This window comes from Sminthopsis crassicaudata, chromosome 1 (assembly GCF_048593235.1).
Source record: "Sminthopsis crassicaudata isolate SCR6 chromosome 1, ASM4859323v1, whole genome shotgun sequence".
NCBI lineage: Eukaryota > Metazoa > Chordata > Mammalia > Dasyuromorphia > Dasyuridae > Sminthopsis > Sminthopsis crassicaudata.
The window spans coordinates 679,606,088-679,628,813 of record NC_133617.1 but is presented as its reverse complement, the minus strand read 5'-3'; the positions used below and the strand labels follow the sequence as shown (position 1 = coordinate 679,628,813).

At 34.9% G+C, this 22,726-nt stretch overlaps 1 protein-coding gene across 7 annotated transcripts in view; it reads left to right on the top strand.

The window, feature by feature from the left end:
- The window catches only part of TNS3 (tensin 3), a 455,488-nt gene extending 434,061 nt beyond the window's left edge, over positions 1 to 21,427 (top strand). For all 7 annotated transcript variants that reach the window (XM_074283576.1, XM_074283574.1, XM_074283580.1 and 4 more), the window contains 5 exons: positions 1,387 to 1,464; positions 15,417 to 15,585; positions 16,963 to 17,031; positions 17,137 to 17,163; positions 18,124 to 21,427. In XM_074283576.1, the coding sequence (XP_074139677.1) occupies positions 1,387 to 1,464; positions 15,417 to 15,585; positions 16,963 to 17,031; positions 17,137 to 17,163; positions 18,124 to 18,268 (488 nt within the window). In that variant the 3' untranslated portion in view covers positions 18,269 to 21,427. The remainder of the gene's footprint in view (positions 1 to 1,386; positions 1,465 to 15,416; positions 15,586 to 16,962; positions 17,032 to 17,136; positions 17,164 to 18,123) is intronic.
- The last annotated feature ends 1,299 nt before the right edge of the window (positions 21,428 to 22,726 follow it).

The window sequence follows — 22,726 nt, the reverse complement described above, 5'->3', positions numbered from 1 at the left end:
TTAAATTCTGAGCTGAAAATAAGAAAGTGAAATCTAATAGAGATAACATTTATGTCTTGCATTTTAGATTCAGAATAGCAATTATACAAATACAGAATGGGGTACACAGTTGAACGGTTTATGTGAAAACAGAATCTGGAGAATTTGATTATCACAAGCTCTCTCCACATCACTATGTCATTTCCATTGTGTAGGATTATAGATGTAAAGCTAGAATGGCCCCCCAAAACCAGCTAGTCTGACCTCATTTTATATATGAAGAAACAGATGTCCAAAAGGGTGAGGAAAAATTAACATAATTTGAAATTGCAAGGATACATTTCAAATGAGAAATAATGTTTACACTGAACTGTGGTCTTTTCATTATTTTAATTTCAGTATACATTTTATGAGGTCATTGATAAAAGTGGAGGAGTCTAGAGCAGGGATGTTAAACATGTATATTGGGGCCATGTTGTCCCCCACAAAACTCCCAAAGTACAACCCAACAGATTCATATATAATTGGGAATTTTTTTTTTTTTTGCTGAGGCAATTGGAGTTAAGTAACTTGCCCAGGGTCACACAGCTGGGAAGTGTTAAGTGTTAAGTGTTTGAGACCAGATTTAACCTCAGGTCTTCCTGACTTTAGGGCTGGTGCTCTACTCATGTGCCACTTAGCTGCCCCAATAGGGAAATATTTTAACAAATTAAACTATCTTAGAGTACAGGTGATGTTAATATGTGATTTCCTAAATCAATATGCAACCCACAGGGACTTAAGTTTAATTTATGGCTAATGAACTTTGCTTTTAGACTAGGAAAAGACAAAAATAATGAGGTTCATAAAAGAAATGATTGAAGAGTTAGATTTTTAGCCTAAAAAGAAGATTGATGTAGTACACAATAAATGTCTTCAAAAACTGTAAGGTCTAGCCTCTGTAGGAGAGAATAAAATTACTCTGCATAGCAACAAGGGGCAGCAGGGCAGCACTAGGAACAACAGGTAGAAATTAAAAGGCATATAAAATAAAGTTTTCTAACAAGCACTACTTGTTGAATGAATTAATTGAGTGGTTTGTTAAGCCTTTTGAAGCCTAAATGGTAGGGCAATGAATAGTCTTGTTATTCTTATTTAAAAGAGCCTCAGTTTCCTCAATATTCCCTTTGAGAATATTGTACAGTGATCATCCCCATGGTCCCTTTTGGCTTAATTTTATGATTCTCAAAGTTTTTAATATCCATAGTTAATGTTTTATGTTTGCCCCAAGACAAAATCTCAGACATGAGACCCATGCTAGGACAGTTGTACTGCCCCAGGGTGTTTTTCTCTTGAATTTTTAAAAACTGTGTCACTATAAATCTTGTTCATCTTGTGTAGTTATTCACTTTTTCTTGCTTCTTACAGATCCATTGGAAGAAATGGCAGAAAATTCTCCACAAACAGCTGCAAATTCTGCGGCTGAGCTTCTAAAACAGGGGGCAGGTGGGTAATTACTTCCATTTAATTGATAATAAAGGTAGTGAGAAATCCATAGAAGAAGAGAGATATAGCTTTCTATATTACTGGTACTTCCCATGACCCTCCCACCAATTTTCTGTAAATTCAGAACTTTTCAAAATATTTACAAGTTTTTGTTCTTTTCTTTCTCTCCTTTAGAAGTTTGGGAAACTATAGGATCCCACATATGCATTGTCTTCTGTCCCTTTGTCTTGAACAGTCTTTATGAAGAGAAATAAATAGCAAGTGTGCAGTGATTGATGAAATAGGGGGGAAAATACACCCACAAACGTGATGTTTGAATTTATGACCTCCATGCCAGCATATTCAGATTCAGTTTTAATATACATACTTTTGTTGTCAGGATTCTTTTAAAGCAGGCATTCTTCACCCAAGTTCCATGAAATGTGTACTCTTTTAAAAAAATGTCAATTATATACCAATATAATTGGTTACCTTTATAATCCTATGTCATTTTATTTTACCTATTTAAAAGCATTATTCCGAGGAATATGCCCTTTCCCCTGTACTTCTTCAGTTTACTAAAAGCACCAAAATAATATAGTGTGTGTGTGTGTGTGTGTGTGTGTGTGTGTGTGAGTGTGTGTATACACACAGAGAGAGAGAGAGAGAGAGAGAGAGAGAGAGAGAGATTGATTTATATTAGTACAGAACCCAAATTCATTCTGCTTCTCCCTATTTCACAGGATATTTCCTGGCCTTTACTTGCTTCAAAATTCCTATATTTACTTAACTTGTTCAATTTGAGATTATCTTCCACCTTTGAATTTCTTGCCCCAGTTTCCTACAACTGCTGATCCCTTTCTAGATTCCCCCCCCCCCCCCTTGGATTACTGCCACCTTCTTCTTTCTGTACTTCTGGTTATATGCTGCTGATCAAAGATGGAGGAAGTCAGACAATGGTACTGACTGGATACATTACCAATTTGTTATCTGGTTCTTTCATTGTTGCACACTTATTTATTTATTCTTCTCTATTTAGCTTTCTACAGAATATCCTAAAATAACTATTATAAACCTTTTCTTAATTTCTAGTACCATCTATGCCATTATTTCTCTGTTTTAAATTAAAAGAACACTTTGTCTAATAATTCACTAAGAAAAATTGAGAACAATAGTCATAGATTCCCTTGTCTTCAAGCTTCCATCCACCATAGTAGTAGTAGTCTGATTCTTTCCTTTTGGGCTCCAGAGTTAGAGTAAGAGTTATCCTTTCTCTGCCATTGCCAATCCTAGTCCACGTGGTCCTGATCCAATTGTTTCCTTATTTTTTTTTCCTCTCTAATTTTCAGGCTTTCCTAGTCAACTGATTCCTTCTTTGCTGCCTTCAAACTTGTAGTCAACTCCTGTCTTTAAAAACAGTTTTGTATCATATCTCTTTCCTTTCCCTACCAGACATAAACAGAAAAGTTGCCTGTATTCTTTGCTTCAACTTTTTAACCTCCTCACTTCCTTGTTGTCTGACTTCTATTCCTACCATTTGGCTGAAAGCAATCTTTTCAAGGTCATCAGTGATCTCATTATTTCTAAATTCCCATGGCCTTAGTCCTTATCCTTATTGAACTCAGCAGAGTTTGTGTGCACCACATTCTCCTTCTGGATGATCTTTCATCCTTTGATTTCCTGACATTGTTCTGTCAAGATTTTTATTTTTTTGTATTTGTTAGACCTCCTTTTTGAATTCATTGACCAGGTCCCTTTTGTGGATCCTAAATGTAGTCTCTGTCTCATTTTTCTAGCCACACTCATCAGTTGCATAAAGCCCCATGGATTCGGCTAATAGTGTCTGTGTGGATAACTCTCAAATATTCAGATCTAGTCTTCCTTTTACAACTGCCTATTTGATATGGCTGTTCTATATAAACTTCGAATACAACATGTCTGAGACAGACTTAATTATATTTCCCCTTAAATACAACCTTTCCCCTAGAATCCTCATTTCTGTCAAAGGGAAGACAATTCTTTCATTTACCATAGTTCATAAATTGTGAGTCATCCTCAGTTCGTCATCTGGACTTATCCTTTCATTATCTAGTCAGACACTAAGTGTTATAGATTGAACTTCAATCTTTTCCCATTTGTCTTTTCTCTATTTACACTAACTACTTCAGTCTTGGCTGTCATTCCCACTCTCCCAGCATGTCATAATAACTTCCTATTTGGCCTTCCTCCATGTTTTTCCCTTGTCCAGTCCTTCCTCCACACAAATGTCAAATTGATATTCCTAAAGGACAGATCTCATGTTTCTCCTCTGCTCAAGAAGCTTCAATGCTTGCCTGTTGATTCTAGAATAAAATATAAACTCCTCTGGAACTTATTCACAATCTGCCTATTTTTCCAAGAAGGTTGTATATTATTCCCTATCAGTTATCCCATGTTCCAAACAAACTTGCCTGTTTGCTAATCCTTATATGCATCCTTTAGGATATTTTGCTTTTGTGTCTTGGGGTGGGGTGGGGAATAAGTATTTATTGAGTACTTTCTATGTGCCAGCCATTATGTTAATGCTTTACAACACTTTCCATTTTTGCAGTACTCTCCCTCCTAAACTACACCTTTTATAACAATTAAATCCACTTCAAGAAACTTCCTGATTCCACCAGTTGTTAATCTGTACCCATACGTCATTTTATATTTATTTTGTATGTGTACTGTAGTGCAGGGTAATGAATACCTTAAATTAAGAAAAACTTGAATTGAAATCCTCCTTGTAAAACATTCTGGCCCCTTGACTGTGAACAAATCACCTAGTCACATAGTACCCTAAGAAATTTTTTGGCTAATAAATTGCAAAACAGGTAGCAACTTGTATTGATAAAGAAGGTTTCTTTCCTTTGAGTTCCTACACTAATAAAATTAGTTTTAGTTGATTTAAACCAAACACATTATACATTGTTTACACACACACACACACACACACACCTACTCACTCACTCCTCTGTAAATATTGTATCCCTCTAGTAGAATGTCAGCACCTTGAGGGAAAGGCCAATTTTGGTTTTGAATTGTAATCCCCAAGTATCAGACAGGTAGTAGACAGTGTATAGAATATCAGTTGTGCAGTCAGGAAGACTCAGTTTCTTGAATTCAAATCTGACCTTTGACACTTACAAACTGTGGGACTTTGGGCAAATTATTTTACTTTATTTACCTTAGTTTCCCCAAGTATAAAATGATCTGGAAAAAGAAATGTCAAACTATTCCATTATCTTCTTCAAAAAACCCTAAATGGATCCATAGAGTTGGACATAATTGTAACAATTGAATAACCAACCATAAGTACTTCCCTGAGAGTGGTACAAATAGTAAGTACTTAAGCTGATTGATCCGAAGGAACAATACAAAAAAAAAAAAAAAAAATGAACATCTTTAAAATAAAAAAAACTACATTAGTACTAAGGTCTCTGAAGTAATACCCATATTTCACTTGCCTTTTTTTTTTCCTCTAAAAGACTTAAAAGCCCTAATTATTGGGTGATAGAATCATCTATCCAAATAACAATCAGTACTGTTCATTGACTTCTAGAGACTGATGATTTCATCGAAACATCAGTATTTTAAATCATTTAACTTGAGCTAATTCTAACATATTCAGAGAGAGTGGCTAATTTTCAAAGTCTACAATTTTAGCAACATTGGTTACCAGAACCAGAGACAGATACCAGCTCTTTGATACAGAAGGCTAGATATTTGGTTTTTGGATGCTAGTGCACTCTGTAGCCCCCTTCAATTAAAATTAAAGCACATTGCTTTGTTATTTTCAATCCAAGACAACTAGAATGTACACAACATTGAGAAGGAGGGGCAGACATCCTAGTGAACATGCCAGACAGTCCCATCTGGTAAACATCATATCAAGGATCATTTAGCCCAGTGGAAATTTAATTAAACTTAATCGGGTTAAATTGTATAAAATTTGGAAATTTAGTAGGCAATCAGGAAGGACCTATTTTTATTTAGTTCCATTGTTATTTCTGGCTCATGTCTAACCATCAGCCAGTTGAGTCACTTGAGACTAAAGCTTTCTAAGAAAACAATTCTTGCTCTGGCTCTCAGGCACCTTTTTGGAAGCTTATGGACCTTTTCCCTCATTGGCTTAGTACTCATATGTTAGATGTGTTTTTAAAGAGCAGTCATAGTTTCCTTCCAGTGGCTGATAAAACTCACAACTCTATATACATATACATAGATATATGCACACATACTCTATATAGCAGGAAGAGCTGTTCTTGTCTAAATGGCAGGACATGGTTTAGCATTCCCAATCCTTATTCCACTGTCACTTTTTTCTCAGTTTTTTAAAAGAATGTGTGGTTAAAATAGGAATTGAGCAGAGGTTCTTGAAGTGATGCTTTCCTTGAAACAGATTATGAACTAAGGCCTCATTAAAATCACGGTTATGCAGCAGTCATGGGAAAGGGAAAGGAAATGGGTACATTCAGTATGGAATTTGAAGTGGAATCATGGTGATTTAAATAGCACAGAGAAAAGCTTTTTAAACTTAACTCTGAAGATGAGCTGTGATTTCAAGAGATTCACAGAGAGAGACGAAATGAAAAATTAGCTTCACCCTTTTTTCAAGAGCTGGTGCCTCTCAGATCATCTTCAGAATAATGGACTTAACTCTTATTTCACTGATTTATCTTAAATCAGACTCATAGAATACTCGAGCTTAATTAAAATATCTTAGAAGTCATATAATCTGGCTCCCACCCCCAAGAAGGAAACACTGGATTCTCTGTGGAACCTTGGCCAAGTCACACTGGCCATTCATTTCAGTGTGTACAAAGTTAAGAGGGTTGGACTCTTATGTTCCCTCAGGTCTCTTCTAACTCTAACTTATAGACTAGTGATAAACAACTCTTGCCTCTCTCTGCCTATTAGTTCAGCCTTGTCTTCAGATGGATAAAGTCACTTTGTTCTAGTCTTCTTTATATAGCCACAAAATCCACATGGTTGGCACTCCTTGTTCCAGAGAGTATTCAGCTGAAAAAATTGAATTTGGAAGAGCTCTTTGTGGCCAAACTCTGTTGGCAGAAATATCTTCCCTAGACTGTTTCCAGCTCAGTTTACTCAGGTGGATTCAGTAGACGTGCATTTACATGTACATTTACTTGCATGTGTGTACTGCTTCCCATAATAGAATGTAACTTCCTTGAGAGCAGGGACTTTTCCATGTTTACTTGTGCATTCCTAGACCTGACATAGTACATGGCACATAAATATTTGTTAGTTGGTGTGTCAGGTACCAGAGGCTATGTAAAGTTTATCTATGACTCCATTGTTTACAGAACTTACGCTCAAGTAGGGAAAATAATTATGTTGTATTTTTATAATGATTATGATCATAGATCTATGAATTGCCAAGTGCTTTACCTAGCTTAACTCCTTTGATCCTTACCACAACCTTATGAGGTTGGTGTTATTTTAAAGAAATAAACTGAGATTGAGAACTTAAATTTCTTGCCCATTATTATATAGTTAATAAGCATGGGAGTCAGGATGGATCTGAAATTAGTTCTTCTGATTCAAAATCCAGTGCTTTGTTCATTGAGCCATCCAACTGACTCATCATTATCATTTTTTTTCATAAGGCACAAATGATCACTACATACATTATTAAACATGTTATAGAAGTACAGAACAAAATGTAATATTCTAACCATAGATAGTTATCACCATCATGTTGTATATGGGAGCTGCCATTTTATTTGAATTTTAATGTTTGAGTAGCAATTCAGTCTACCAAGAGAAAAGGTAGAGGATCATTTGACAAAGCTAATGAAACTTTGTATTTGGGGGTGGGGGAGATGATCGTCTTTTTTTGTAGAAGGTTAGAAAGTTCATGGAGGAAAATAATAGAAAATAAGAATGGACTGATCTTTTAAGACCCCAATACAAATAAAAAATGGAACTCTTTACTTGGTGGTATAGAGATCCTCAGCAGCTATTCTTTTATTCTTTTAGTTAGGAAGCATTCTCATTTTATTGTAAAGAAGCCATGCGTGAATTCCTTCAAACAAAATGAGAAGATCTGAAGCATTTCTGATGCTGTGGGTTCCCATCAGCAATAAGAAAGTATAATGTTAATGAAGATTAGATCTTATGTAACTTTTGTAGATCCTGCTATCAACCCTGAGGGAAAACAAAAATCAATTAAGGAAAGAGAGAGGCCTTGAAATGCAGGTGAATGACTCCATTCTACAAGAAACTGACGGAGCAGTACAAAAAGCTTGAACAGGTGGGGGATAGAAGAGGTGTAACGCTGCCAAACAGTTACTAAGAGTCATGAAGAAGGGAGACATTAGTTTTGAGAACACAAAAGCCTGAATGTAAGCCACTTGGGAACTTATTTCTGGCTCCTTTCCAGCGGTTTTGTGTGTTAAGTATGCAGGTGTGAGGGACTTCTGAAAGATCTTAACTGGGGTGTGACAGTGAGAAGCAGCTATAAAAACTTAGGTAGATAGTAGCAAATTCAGAGAAAATTGATATGCTAGTAGAAAGTTATGGTCATGGGATTTTTTTATAAAGGAAGTTAGAGATTCTCCATAATTTTTATAGTTCTTTTTCAAGGCCCTTTTCTTCTGAACTCACTAATTATCCCAGAAATGAAGATTCTCTTTTCAAGGGGAATAGGAATTGTCAGGGGCTAGTCCAGACCTTCTTCCTTATGTGGACTCTGGACATCTTAGCATTCTTTAGTCTAGCTGATGATTATGTGGAATGGCAGGATGAGGCTACAGAAAGAGTGCTCTATTTGGAGTCAAGACAATATGATTTGTTAATCCAACTTTATTTTTAGTTCTGAAGTCTCTCCTTCCCACTCCCCTACCCTTCAGGAGCACAAGAAAAACAAAATCCATTACAAGCATAAATATAGTCAGACAAAACAATTTCCTGTGTTAATCATGAGAAAAAAAAAAAGAAGGGAAGGAAGAAAGGAAGGACAAAAAATAAAGAAGGGAGTAGATATAGAGACAAAGAAAGACACACACACACACACAGAAAGAGAGAGAGAGTCCTTCATTTGTAATCAAAGTTCCTCTGCTTTCTCACTCTCAGTGAATAGCATGTTTCATCATGAATACTTTTCCATAATGGTTGGTCATTGTATTGATTAAAATCATTGAGTCTTTCAAAATTGATTATCTTAACAATATTACTTTTATTATATAACTGGCCCTTCTGGTTCTGCTCACTTCACTTTACACTAGTTCATACAAGTCTTCAAGGTTTTTCTGAATGATTTCTTTTTTTTTTTTTCTTTCTTTCTTTCTTTTTTTTTTTTTTTTTTAGAGTACAGGGGCACTCCATCACAATAATCATGGATAACTTTTTTAGCCATTCCCCAGCTGATTAGCATCCCTCAGTTACCAATTCTTGCCATACCAAAAAAAAGCTTCTATAAATATTTTTGTTCATATGAGTCGTTTTCTTTTCTCTTTGATTTCCTTGGCATGTAAACCTACTTTAGTAACTTTTTGGGGCATAGTTCCAAATCACTTTTCACAATTTCCCCACAGCGCCTCCAGTATTTTTCTTTTTTCTATCATCTTAGCCATTTCTAATGAGTGTGAGCTGGTACTTTAGAATTGTTATTTGTATTTCTTTAATTATTTATTATTTGTAACTTTTTTTCCACAAAACCATTAATAACTTAGATTTCTTCCTCTGAAAATTGCCTATTCATCTTCACTGAACATTATGAATTGGGGAATCAATAAAACTGGTTTTGAATCTCATGTCTGTCATTTATGACTTGTTCCCTTGGGCACAGCTTGAACCCTTTATAAAACAAGGCTGTTGGCTTAAATTATCTCTAAGGTCTCTTGTACTTCTAAATCTATCTCCCTCTGAATTTTCTCTCAGGTAGAGACATTGACAGAGAGTCCTGGCTGTCATGGCTAATCTATAGATCTTTAAAGTCAAAACACTTATATTGTTGGCTCAGCTAACCAGGTAGGGCTCAACCTTGTTAATTCAAAGGCATCTATCTGCAGTAGCTTCAACACTTGGTGGGATCTGAAATAGAAGTTAATAGAACACTCACTCCTACTCCTTTATTTTACATACTGAGACCTACAAAGATTAAGGGTTTGTCTTAGGAAATGTCTTCCTCTTTATAAATTCATTTCCATTACTCATGTGATGATAGTACAGATTTGTGGATCTCTTGGACTGCCAAATATAAGTAGGAGTATCATTGGAATCAAATATAAACCCTGCTTTTTCATCTTTTTTTTAAATCTCAAATATACCCTACAATGTCTGGTTCCTAATTCTTTGGCTTTTCAGATGCCTTATATAATAGCATATTCTTTAGTAAATATGGCAAGATTGAATGACAATAAAGAATCCCAGGTATGAAAATGAAGAGTTAAAATCCAGGTGAAACTGGAAAATATTCTGTGTCTGGGGAAAGTACATATTAAATTTTTTTCTTCCTTTTTAAAACTATTTTAAGGTTAAAAGTTGGCCTTGTTAAATAAATATTACAAAGGCAATTTGCCCTTTTCTCCATAAGAATGATTTTTCTTTTAAAAGAAAAACACGCAGGTAGGAATTTTTCCCATTTGTTATATCTGAATGACATACTATTCAGAAAAAAACATAAGCAAAGAAAAATGTTATCTTTTATTTCATTGAATGTTTCATTGGCATGGAAAATGGGGACTCTTTTTTTTTTTTTTTTTTTCCTCTTACTCACGGAAATGTCTAGAGGCCTAGAGAAATGGAAATAAAAATAAAGCTAAGTGGTAGTACAGAATGACTCTTATCTTCCAATCCAGAGGAAACATTCTTGGTGTTTTGCCAGTGAAATGAATGGTTCTGTTCAATGAAATGAACTTTAGTTGCAGCCTGAATGTCTTGAACATCCGTGAAATGCCCTCACTTAAAAGAAATACTACAAGCTTCTGTTTTAGCCACAGTAAACGAAGTTAAAAGGGTGGGATGAGGGTTTTATAAGGGCTAATTTATATTCAGTTATTTTTCTTTTTTTTCCTAAGAAAAGATAAAAAAAATAAAACAAAATAAAACTCTAAAACATTCCCCAAGCATTGACTCAGTTAGAAAACATAAGAGTACAGGCAGTTCTTTTCTTACAAATAAGTTGTGTTCCTGAAGTTTGTTTGGAAACTCACAATGCATTTTCCCAAAGAAACTGTTATAAATGGTTGTGAAGTTCCCAAGGAGGCCCACAAAAAGCCTATTTAGCCATGGAATGCGTTTGACCTTTTCTACTAATAGTCCTATTTCAATTAATCCTAAATTGCCATTTTAAACACTTTATCTAGAAAAATGTCATCTAAGTACTAAAACTCAGAACTAAGAAAAACTTCTCCTCTCAACAGTGGTGACTCCATTGGCAGTGGGTGAAGTGACCCTCTGACCATGGAGCTACATAGTAGTAACTTGTTTACTTTTTTTTTTTTTTTTAATCTATTTTATTTTGAATTTATGGGATAAAATAAGCACTTCCAGAATACAATATAGTAAAAGAAAAAAAAAAGATTGCACATGAAACTGTAAATCTATTGTGTACAAATATTTATGTATAATAAAATCATTATATAAATTTCATTATTTTTTCTGTCCTCTCATCTTAGAGATCGCTACTATTAGACACAAAAGTGTGTGTATGTGTGTGTGTGTGTATGTGAAGTCATTGTTATACATACTTCTATTAATCATTTGTTTCTCTGCATGCAGATAATGTCTTCCTTCATGTATCTTTTATAGTTATTTTGGATATTTATAATAGTAAAAATGATTTATTCACTCAAAGTTGTCTTAAAGCAATCTTACTATTACTCCCTATATATTTAATTCTTCATCATTTCATGCAAGTTGTTCCATGTTTTTCTAAGATCATCGAGCTCATCATTTCTTACAGCACAGTAGTGTTCTTTCACAATTGTATCTTGTTCACTTTTTACATGTATTTTGCATCTGCAAAAGAAAGTGCTTCCCTCCAATCTGGTAATAAGATGATAATTCATTAGTTATACAGTTTTTAATGTTATTGAATACTCTTCCCTTCAACTTCATGATACGAGAAATTCTATTCCCATTTTATTCATGAGAAAACTCTAGCCAATGGGAGAGCTTGGTATTGGAGCATCCCTTTTGGAACTGGAAATGCCTTTAGAGATAATTATAGCCATAGAATCAGAGATAATTATAGCCATAGAATCCAAAGGCTGGCTAGTCCAAATCATACCTGATTAAATATCTTTTCTGTAGTATTCCTGGGAAGGGGTCATCCAGGCTCTATGTGAAGGAAAGGCAACTACCTTCTGTTACTACCTTCAAAAGTAATTATGTTACTTTTAGATAATTCTAATTGTCAAAAGTTATTTTTTTTTTCTTACATCAAGACTAAATTTGCCTCTTTTCCATTACTTGCTCTGGTTTTGTCATCTGGGTCCAAATATCCTATTGCGATTGTTCACTCATTTCACTTATGTCCAACTCTTTGTGACCCCATTTGGGGTTTTCTTGGCAAAGATGTTGGAGTGGTTTGCCATTTCCTTCTCCATTTCACTTTACATAGGAGAAACTGAGGCAAACAATGTTAAAAGACAACTGTCAACAAGTCTAATTCTCCTCCTGTATGATAGTCTTTCAAAACATTAGTAACAGATAGCATTTTTCTCATAAGATTTATATTTCCTTCTGTAGATACATAACCAATTCCTTTAGTCAGTCTTCATGTGTCATAATCACCATCACTCTGGTTTCCCTCATCTGGAATTCTCAAATTTAACATCTTTCATAAAATATGGTCTCTTGAATTGAGCATATTGCTCTAGATGTGATTGAACAAGAGCATGATTACTCATTATGTCATGGATTTGACAACCCTCCTAGATTTGTGTTATCTGAAAATCTGACAAGCCTTTATCCAAGCCATTGTAATTAGCACAGAACCTAGCCCAAATCCTTGGGCAAGACCACTGTTATTGTTGTTGACTCATTTCAATCTTGGCAAAGATAATAGATGTTTGCCATTTCCTTCTCCAGCTCATAGATAAGGAAACTGAGGCAAAAAGGACTTGCCTGGGATCTCACAGCTAGTATATCTCAAGAGACTGAACTTAGAATAGCCAAATTTTCCTAACTTGAGGCTATTTCTCTACTACACCATGATACATCTCTTTCCATGCTCTTCTTAAGAACATTGACACTATTTTAGCACTCAACATATATTTACCAGATTATCAGATATATAGTCTATTGGAGGGGACTACAAAGTAGAGAATACCATTGACACTTGAATTTATATTCTTTTTTTTTTTTATTCATTATTCCAAATTATCCCTCCCTCCCTCCACTCCCTCCCCCCGATGGCAGGTAATCCCATACATTTTACATGTGTTACAATATAACCTAGATACAATATATGTGTGTAAATACCATTTTCTTGTTGCACATTAAGTATTAGCTTCCGAAGGTATAAGTAACCTGGGTAGATAGACAGTAGTGTTAACAATTTACATTCACTTCTCAGTGTTCCTTCTCTGGGTGTAGTTATTTCTGTCCATCATTGATCAACTGGAAGTGAGTTGGATCTTCTTTATGTTGAAGGTTTCCACTTCCATCAGAATATATCCTCATACAGTATTGTTGTTGAAGTGTACAGTGATCTTCTGGTTCTGCTCATTTCACTCAGTATCAGTTGATTTAAGTCTCTCCAAGCCTCTCTGTATTCCTCCTGCTGGTCATTTCTTACAGAGCAATAATATTCCATAACCTTCATATACCACAATTTACCCAACCATTCGCCAATTGATGGACATCTATTCATCTTCCAGTTTCTAGCTACAACAAAAAGAGCTGCCACAAACATTTTGGCACATACAGGTCCCTTTCCATTCTTTAGTATTTCTTTGGGATATAATCCCAATAACAGCAATGCTGGGTCAAAGGGTATGCACAGTTTGACAACTTTTTGGGCAAAGTTCCAAATTGCTCTCCAGAATGGCTGGATTCTTTCACAACTCCACCAACAATGTATCAGTGTCCCAGTTCTCCCACATCCCCTCCAACTGAATTTATATTCTCCAAAACTTCAAACTCTTTCTACTACTGCACATTAAAGGATGTTACAAGAAATGGATTGATGGGAGAAAAAAAGGGAGAAGAGAGACAGGGAAATTAAGGCAAGTTAAAAACAAAATGTGTTAATAAAATTTATTTTGAAAAATGAATATACTTTTTAGCCTTCCATATTAACATAAAAATAATCTGCTTTTACCTCTGAATCTTCATAAGAGAAAATGCATCTTTAAAAGGTCAATATCTTTCAGTGAATTCAGCTGCCATATTCTAAAGTTTGGGCTAAAACTCCAGAGCTACAGTCTCCCATTTATTACTTCTATGGGACATTCATAAGTTGAATATTAGTTTTCACATTTTCTTTCCTTAAGGAGGTTTTGAAAAGACATTCATCCTTTATTCTATATTGCTAAGTTATTTTTATTGTATAAATTTTCATATTGAGCAAGTTAACTGATAATTAAGTTCATGACAGAGGGGTATTTTCAAATAAGGCAGACGTGAAAATGTACATCTTTTTTGCCTCTGAAATGAATAAATCAATAAGCATAGTAAGCACTTAAGCAGTGATTATTGATTGATTGTTTATTCCAAATTACTCACCTTCACAAATTGTATTCCAGCAAAATTGGACAACAAATTGTCTCCTGACTTCAAAGTTCTTTCAGCTCCCTATAGATGAGGAATTTTTGTTCCTCTGTCTAGAATGTATTTTTGCATTTCATAATGTTTATTTTTATTCAGGACTCAGCACTGGTACTATCATCTTTTTGAAACTTCCTTTATCCTCTAGTTACTACTGTTCTCTTTCTTATCCTGTTAGGATGTAGTCTCCTTATGTGCATGGCTATTGTATCATTCCAGCACAATGTCATTTTCTTTAAGGTCAGGATTATTTTAGTAGCTAAGATAGTGTAATACATTGAATATTACCAGGAGGACCTAGATTCACATTCAACCTCTGATTCCTACAATCTGTATTAAAATTAATTTGTTATCTACTTCTCTGAACTTCAGTTTCTTGATGTATAAATTGGGGATAATAATAGCTGTTATATTTGCCTCAAAGGGAAGTAGGGAGACTCAAATGAGATGTGTAATGCATTTTTCAAACTTCCAAACACTGTAAATGTCTTTATCAAATGAAGTAAATATAAAATGTTTATAGACTTTATTCTACTATATAAATGTTAGCTATTATTAATACTGTTATTATATTCCTAGAGTATAGCATCGTGCCATGCACACCTTAGACACTTAGTAAATATTCATTGAATTGAGTGTTGTGCAACATCATCAGGTCTGATCATGTTTCTTCCCTGCTCTGAAAGCTCCTGGCACTCCCTGTTACCTTTGGAATAAAGTAAAAATTTCTCTTTGGTCCAGAATGCCTTTCACAACCTAGGTCCAATCTACTTTTTTAGGCTGACAAAATATTACTCCACCAAATGTTCTTATGTAGCTTTTCACATTACTGATGACTCCTCACAGCATCATTAGGTTCCTTCAAAACATAATTCAACTGCTTCCTCTTATTTGAAGATTTTTTTGATTTCTCTCAACTGCTAGTGACTTCCCCAGTTCTTTAACCCACTTACTCCCTAATAGCATTGTCATGTGTGTATGTCTATGTGTGTATTTACACACATATAGAGATATGTGTGTTGTGATTTTAGAATTAAGCCCCTTGGTGACAGGGATTGCCTGATTTTTAAATTTTACAAATCTATTCTAATTGTCTTAGCACAATTTCTGAATTATAGTAACACCTAACAAATAATTAATGATAATGCATTGCCTTACAATAAAAACACATGAAATGATGTTAAACTTTTTTGTTTTTCCACTGTTAACAGCCTGCAATGTTTGGTACTTAAATTCTGTGGAAATGGAATCACTCACAGGCTACCAAGCTGTACAGAAAGCCTTGAGCATGACACTAGTTCAAGATCCTCCTCCCATTTCTACAGTTGTTCATTTCAAAGTTTCTGCCCAGGGAATTACACTGACTGACAATCAGCGGAAGTAAGTACCCTCTGCAGTATGTGTCTAGTAATAGTATTACCCTTATTTAGTTTCTCTGTCCATTTTTGGCTTGTCCTATTGATTCAAAAAGTCGTTATAGTTATTAATGGTTTTCAAGTTTAGCAAGATGCCAGCTTTTTCTTATTAAAAACAAAATCTCATTTGGAAAAGTTTTTTTCAGTCATTTTTCTACAGTTTCCAAGAGAGAGGCATCCTGACTTGATTCATGCAGATCTGGCTAGAAAGCCAGATTGGAACCCATCTCTGACCCATAACGCTGCTGCCCCTTAGTACATCACTGACCTAGAATTTCATGTTGCAGACAGGGTGGCAGCCTACCTTGGTAGAGGGAAGTTTCCTCACTTGAGAGCTTCATAGACCAATAATATACCAAAAATATAGACAGCGTATGTAAAACATGTTTCTCTTAACAGTTTTATCAGACAACTGCCAAATACAGCAGAGAGGTTAGCTACATGGTCTTACTAGTCTTTTTAAATTACTTAGTTTTTACAATGGCAGCCTTTTATTTTCTGTGACTTTGACACATACAGATCTAAGGCTTAATCATTTCATCTAGGTAACTGGTCACGATGTGGCCAAAGTCTGTGTCTTGGAGTACTGTTCTTGTGATTGCATAGCAAGATTTAATTTTTTCCTTATTTTTTACCTCAGTCCAAGGTAATGACTTTTCTTACATGTATACTGATGTGACTGTGGGTATGTGACTTTTAAAAAATTATTTCCTTAAAATATAAGGATTACTTTGAATTCTATTACTGTCTTCCAGAGTAATAAGATGTAAGTAGAGTGGGCCAACTCTTCATCTGTTCCTTCAATATATTTATAAAGGAAGGAAATAATCACATGATTTAAAGAACTTTGGAGATCATTTAATCCAAAACTTTACCTTTGTACAGGGGAAAGGTAAAACTCGAGAGACTAAGTGAATTGCTCAGTTGCATATGGACAGAAGAACAAGGCAGGCTAAAATTTATGTCTCATCATTAGTGTCCTTTTAGAGCAGGGCTGGGAAAATTTTTATCTTCACAGGGCTATTTGGATATTTATAACATCATTCGTGGGCCATACAGAATTATCAGTGTGTAGAACTCAAGCCAGTAGGAGGTTGTTGAATGTAGCATTCAGCTTCTCATCATTTATGGTTGCCTTGGCAGGGCCAGCCCAAATGATTTCGTGGGTTTTATCCAGCCCATATGCTGAAAATTTCCCATCCCTGTTATAACATTCTGCCATATTGCCTCCTCAGATATTCTATTTAGTGCCTCTGATCACACTGATAATCATTACTACACCCCAGTCTTAAAAGGGAAATGCTGAAAACACTGATTTTTCTCCATTTCATTTTCTTAACAGACTTTTCTTCCGAAGACATTATCCAGTGAACACTGTCATTTTCTGTGCTTTGGATCCACAGGACAGGAAGTAAGGCATTTTCACTTGCCAATAAATGTGTTTATCATTAATTTTCTCTTGAAAATGTAAATAGAACTAATGCTTTTATTTTGTTTCTCTTTCACGTACAACTAGATGGATCAAAGATGGCCCTTCAGCAAAGTAAGTTGCCCATCATCTGGATTCCTTTATTTTAAAGTATAGGCTCTTTTAGCTTGGAAGTAGTTATCTAGACTTGAACTTTTGTCCCATTTTCCACGGGTGATCACTTAACACAATTCTAAATTGCTAATGTGCCCCCAAAATGGCTCTGATTTTTGTTAGAAACATGTAGCTTCCTCCTTGTATTAAGGACTAGAATTAAATGACAAGAGTCTCAAAATATTAGACTTCACTTCAATATCCTTCCAGTCTAACCTGACTCAAGTGATAAGTTAAGTTAGCCTTTGCTTGATGGCCTCCAATAAGAGTTAATCCATTAACCAAAGCACCCTATGTCACTTTGAATAATTCCATTGTTGGGAAAATATCTCTTCAATTGTGCATATTTTATCCATTGTTTATGATTCTGTTTTTTGAAGCCAAATACAACATATCTAATCCCTTTTCCATATGACAACCCTTCAATTATTTCAAAAATAATTTTATATTTAATAATAGTATTATATTTAAGGAAAGAGAAATAATTTTGTATTTAGGGAAGGCTTAAAAGGGGTCAAGATTCTCATAAAAATCACTTAAATTCCGTCTTATTATCCTCATCTTATAAAATAATAAAAGCAACTAACTACCTATTAGGGTCAAATAAAATAGTATTTGTAAAGAGCTTACTTGGTCCAGTTCCTGGAACCTAGTAGATCCTACATAAATGCTGGTTATAATGATGGAAATGAAGATGCCATTTCTCTTTATGTAAGAAATGTCCTGTGGACTAACAAATACAGTTGACTACATCATCACAGATATGTTTTGTTGGGTACCCTTGTAACAAAGAGATGCTCTTTAACTGTGACATGAATGAAATAAGTAATTAGGGGAAAATAGTGTATGGATGTTTGCACTCAGTGACCGGGTAGTTGTATGCAGGTATGGCCCATTTAATTTTTGAATTTCCTTTTGCAGAGTATTTGGATTTGTTGCAAGAAAACAAGGGAGTGCTACGGACAACGTGTGCCATCTGTTTGCGGAACATGATCCCGAGCAGCCTGCCAGTGCCATTGTGAACTTTGTATCAAAGGTCATGATTGGTTCCCCCAAAAAGATCTGAAGCCTCTCTGATGTACCCCCTTCAGACTTTGGTATGAGGAGGGAGGCTTGGCATCCTTTTGAACAATTTACTTAAACGTACTAATCCCAAGAAGAAAAGCGGGACCTTTTACCCATTGTAGGTTTTTCTTCTTCCTTCCTTGCTTTTTGTTTTTTGTTTTTTTCTTATTTTAAAAGAAAGACTTCCAAATTCCTTTCTCAAAAGAAAGTTTTTGTTTCTTGAAACGTCTTCACAGTCAAGTTCAAAGCTCTAAATAAAAGAAGCTATGTCTGGAGCATCTGTACCTATCCGGAGTCTACTTTGAAGATAAACTTTACAAGAGAGAAGTTTGTGTACACTTCATCTTCCCCAGGACCTTACGGGTGAACAATGGAATGATTTCCTGGTTATTTACTATATTACATTAATTTTCTGAGATTTAATACATTATAGAACTGCATGCATGGCCTTATGGAAACACTTGTCCTACTTGCATCCACAGTAGACGTGATCCTCACAAACTGATGTTCTTTCAGGGCCTCTTGTACAATCATTTGCTCTTCCCTTCATCTTTCCATAACCAAGACTAGAGTTGAACTGAGAAGGGGGAAGTATGTTTGATGAAGGTTAGTGTAGGTTGATTTTTTTTCAGGGACCATGAAAACAGACAGAGGTGCAGAGATACTGAGATTGTAAGGTCTAAATCTGGGAATGATTGGTTATTGTGCTTTATGAAAAGTTAGAGATGTCATTTAAAAAATTGTATGGTGAAGGCTTGATGTATTCTGTTCATCTAAAAATATATATTTTGTAGGAAGAGTCAAGCAAGAAAGAAACCATTTTAATAATAGCAGGATAAAAATGAGGGAAAAGCAAAAAGTGATTTTATATAATTTATATTTTTGCCTATGCCAGATTATTTATAGTAGAAATTTGATGTTGCTATATTGTATGAGTACCCTTTACTAGACACCTTGTTGAGCTTTGCATTTTTTTTGTGTGTGTGTGTATGTTATTGTATCTAAGTATATTCTATTGCATGTGCCTTGCTTAGAAAGTATGTCAATATTTTCTTATGGTGTTGTTATAACACATCCTGTATTTTGGAAATACGGTTTTAACAGAAAGTCTTTTTGCATATTTGGATTTATTTTTCAATATTTTGTTCATCAAGTTCACGTCTATGGTTTTCAATTCCTAAATTTTTTATTGTGGATAGAATCAGCAAATATATCCAGAAGGGAAAAGAAAATTATTTTGTTAAACTCTTGCCTTGGCATCTGTTTTATTGGATGTCATTTGTAAGGAAAGAAACAATATGATATATAGGGCACCTTGCGCCTTTATAAGCTATCATACGGATCTCATCACGCTGCTAAGTGGTTTGCTTTGTATTATAGTCACTGTCCAGATTGTGGCATCCTAAGTATGAAGATAAGAAAAGGGATGATCCTTAAAAATATAAACTTTGTTGGTTGTCATATGAGCTGCTGTATTATATGAGCAAACACATACTTGTGTATATTTCTATATTCAAATAGTTTTTCCTGCAAATCTGTCATTGGTAGCATTCTGCTGGGACCAATGATTCAGGACTTTGTCTCACTGAAGAAACATTAACTTCCTCTTCTATAGTGCACCAGGTGCTGAATAAATGTTAAAATACCCCAACTATACCCCATTAAAATTTTCTTTAATAATAATAATCTCCTCCTATCCTTCCTAAGCTCAGATATCAGTGCTTATTTTATGCAAGAATCATAGTGACCAACTTAGACTTGGAAAATTTGCTCTTATAAAGAGATTATTTTAATGCATGGGTCAGGGCAGCAAAAGGCAGGGAAGAAGATGGCAGCTCAAATGCAATTGAAATTGAGTTGCAGTGGGCATTGTATATAAAGCTAACAGGTAGATAATTTCTCATTCCAGTTGATATGACAATGGCCAGGACCTCATTTCTGTGCCAAATGCTTTATGATTCTGTTACACATTTACTCATCATGTAGTATTTTCATTGCCATTTAAAGAGACTGCTTGAGCATTTCAGAGATCCTGTGTGCCTTAAGAACAGCCAACGAGGCAGAATTTTAACTTTAGCCTAAACCACTTTCAAGGAATATCCAACAGTGTTTCATTTTATCAGAATTTGGGAAAATGAAATGGTTGAGAGGGCCTAAATAGCTGGATATTCCAAGGGTATTATTCTCATGGAAAGGCCGCCCCCCACAAAAGAAGAAGAGGAAGAAGAAGAAGAAAAGTTTGTTTAAGATCTAAATCAGGTTTGAATAATGATTCTTTTTGAAGAGAATGACATGGAATTGGGGCCCTTGCTTTCCTGCCAGTACACGATGACTTGGAATTTTCAAGATATTGTCATAGCATTTCATGTCCACATGTATTCAGGAAGGACTCCAGATCTGAAGGTTTCCATTTAAAAAAAAAAAAAAAAAAAAAAAAAAGATCATGTATTGACATGATTATTTTATATTTTTATTTTTTGCTCTTTTAAAATTTTTTTTTGCTCTGTGTTTAAAAAGCATCAGGGAAAATCCACTAGGAATTTGACTCTTCTTAGCAAAAAAAAAAAAAATAGGTCCATTTTTATGGTTCTAAGGAGAGCTCTCATAGTGTATTTCTCTTATAATATGTTACCACATATATTAGAAATGTATGAAATAATTTTACATATTCAAAAGAAAAACTGTAAGGTATATTCAGTAGTAAGTAGTATATGCAGTCACATAGCATTTTTTCTGTGACAAATTTGCAAACTGTTAACACAACATGCTTTCCCCCAGGATGTTTCAAGATGTATATATGCAGTACTGAAAAGAAAGACCAGTGAACTCATATTAGCTTTTTGCCATGTTTATTTGTAGCCAGGCGCCTATTAACCTGCTTTTTAAATTGTATTGCTATAATCCTTCAGTGTTATGATATGAACATGCTAAAAAGCCATTCTTAATTAAATGGTGCCAGTTTATCCTTAGTATCATTGACATGTTAACATTGCCTTCTCTGCCTTATCTATTACTAGATATTTTACCTTTGCTCCATACTGTAAAAAAAAATATTCAGTATGTAAATGAATGTCTTATAAATTCTTTGTATAGTCGATTTCTCTGCTTTTTAAATATCATCTCTATTCAGAGTATAATAAAATTATGAATTTGTTAAGTCTCTGTTGTCAGAATTAGACTAGTCTATTCCTGGGGATGGGAGGGGGCAGCTAGATGGCATAGTGGATAGAGTACTGGGCATGGAATCAGGGAGACTCATTTTCCTCAGTTCAAATCTGGCCTCTGACAGTTACCAACTGGGTGACTCTGGACTGGTCACTTCACTCTGCCTTTGTTTCCTCATCTGTAAAATGACAACAGTGAACAAAATAACCTCTAAATTCCCTCTCAGCTCAAAATCCTATTATTTCCTAAAAATCTAACTGGTGGGAGAGGTAAAAAGTGGTATAAAGCTTTAAAACCTGTAGTGTAACCATCTCATGAAGGGAATTTAAATTTGGACTCCCAGGAATCACTTGAGGGGAAATAAGATATTTTCCCCTTCAAAATGGCTTATGAGCACTCTTGAACTCTCACTAGTGATGTAAAAGATATTTTTTTCACTTCATATGCCTTTTGAAGGTAAACTTGATATTTCTTTACTTTTGGGAACCACAAAGTTTAAAAAAAAAAAAAAGGATGATTTTGTTAAAGAAAAACAGGATATATCAAATTTGCATTTAAATTTATTTTTTCAAAGCATTTTGGTTTGTTTGCCCAAGAATCACTGTGGAAAAGTCTTGTGGCCTTTAACTTAATAGTTAAGTACTAGAAAATTGTCTGAGATACATTAAGGTTCAATATTTTCTTCAGGGTCATACAGTATAAAAGACAGGATTTAAAAAAAATTTTTTTATAATATTATCCCTTGTATTCATTTTTCCAAATTATCCCCCCCTCCCTCTACTCCCTCCCCCCGATGACAGGCAATCCCATACATTTTACATGTGTTACAATATAACCTAGATACAATACATGTGTGTAAATACCATTTTCTTGTTGTACAATAAGCATTAGATTCCGAAGGTACAAGTAACCTGGGCAGACAGACAGCAGTGCTAACAATTCACATTCGCTTCCCAGTGTTCCTTCTCTGGGTGTAGCTACCTCTCTCCATCATTGATCAACTGGAAGTGAGTTGGATCTTCTTTATGTTGAAGATTTCCACTTCCATCAGAATACATCCTCATACAGTATTGTTGTTGAAGTGTATAGTGATCTTCTGGTTCTGCTCATTTCACTCAGCATCAGTTGATGTAAGTCTCCCCAAGCCTCTCTGTATTCCTCCTGCTGGTCATTTCTTACAGAGCAATAATATTCCATAACCTTCATATACCATAATTTACCCAACCATTCTCCAATTGATGGACATCCATTCATCTTCCAGTTTCTAGCCACTACAAAAAGAGCTGCCACAAAC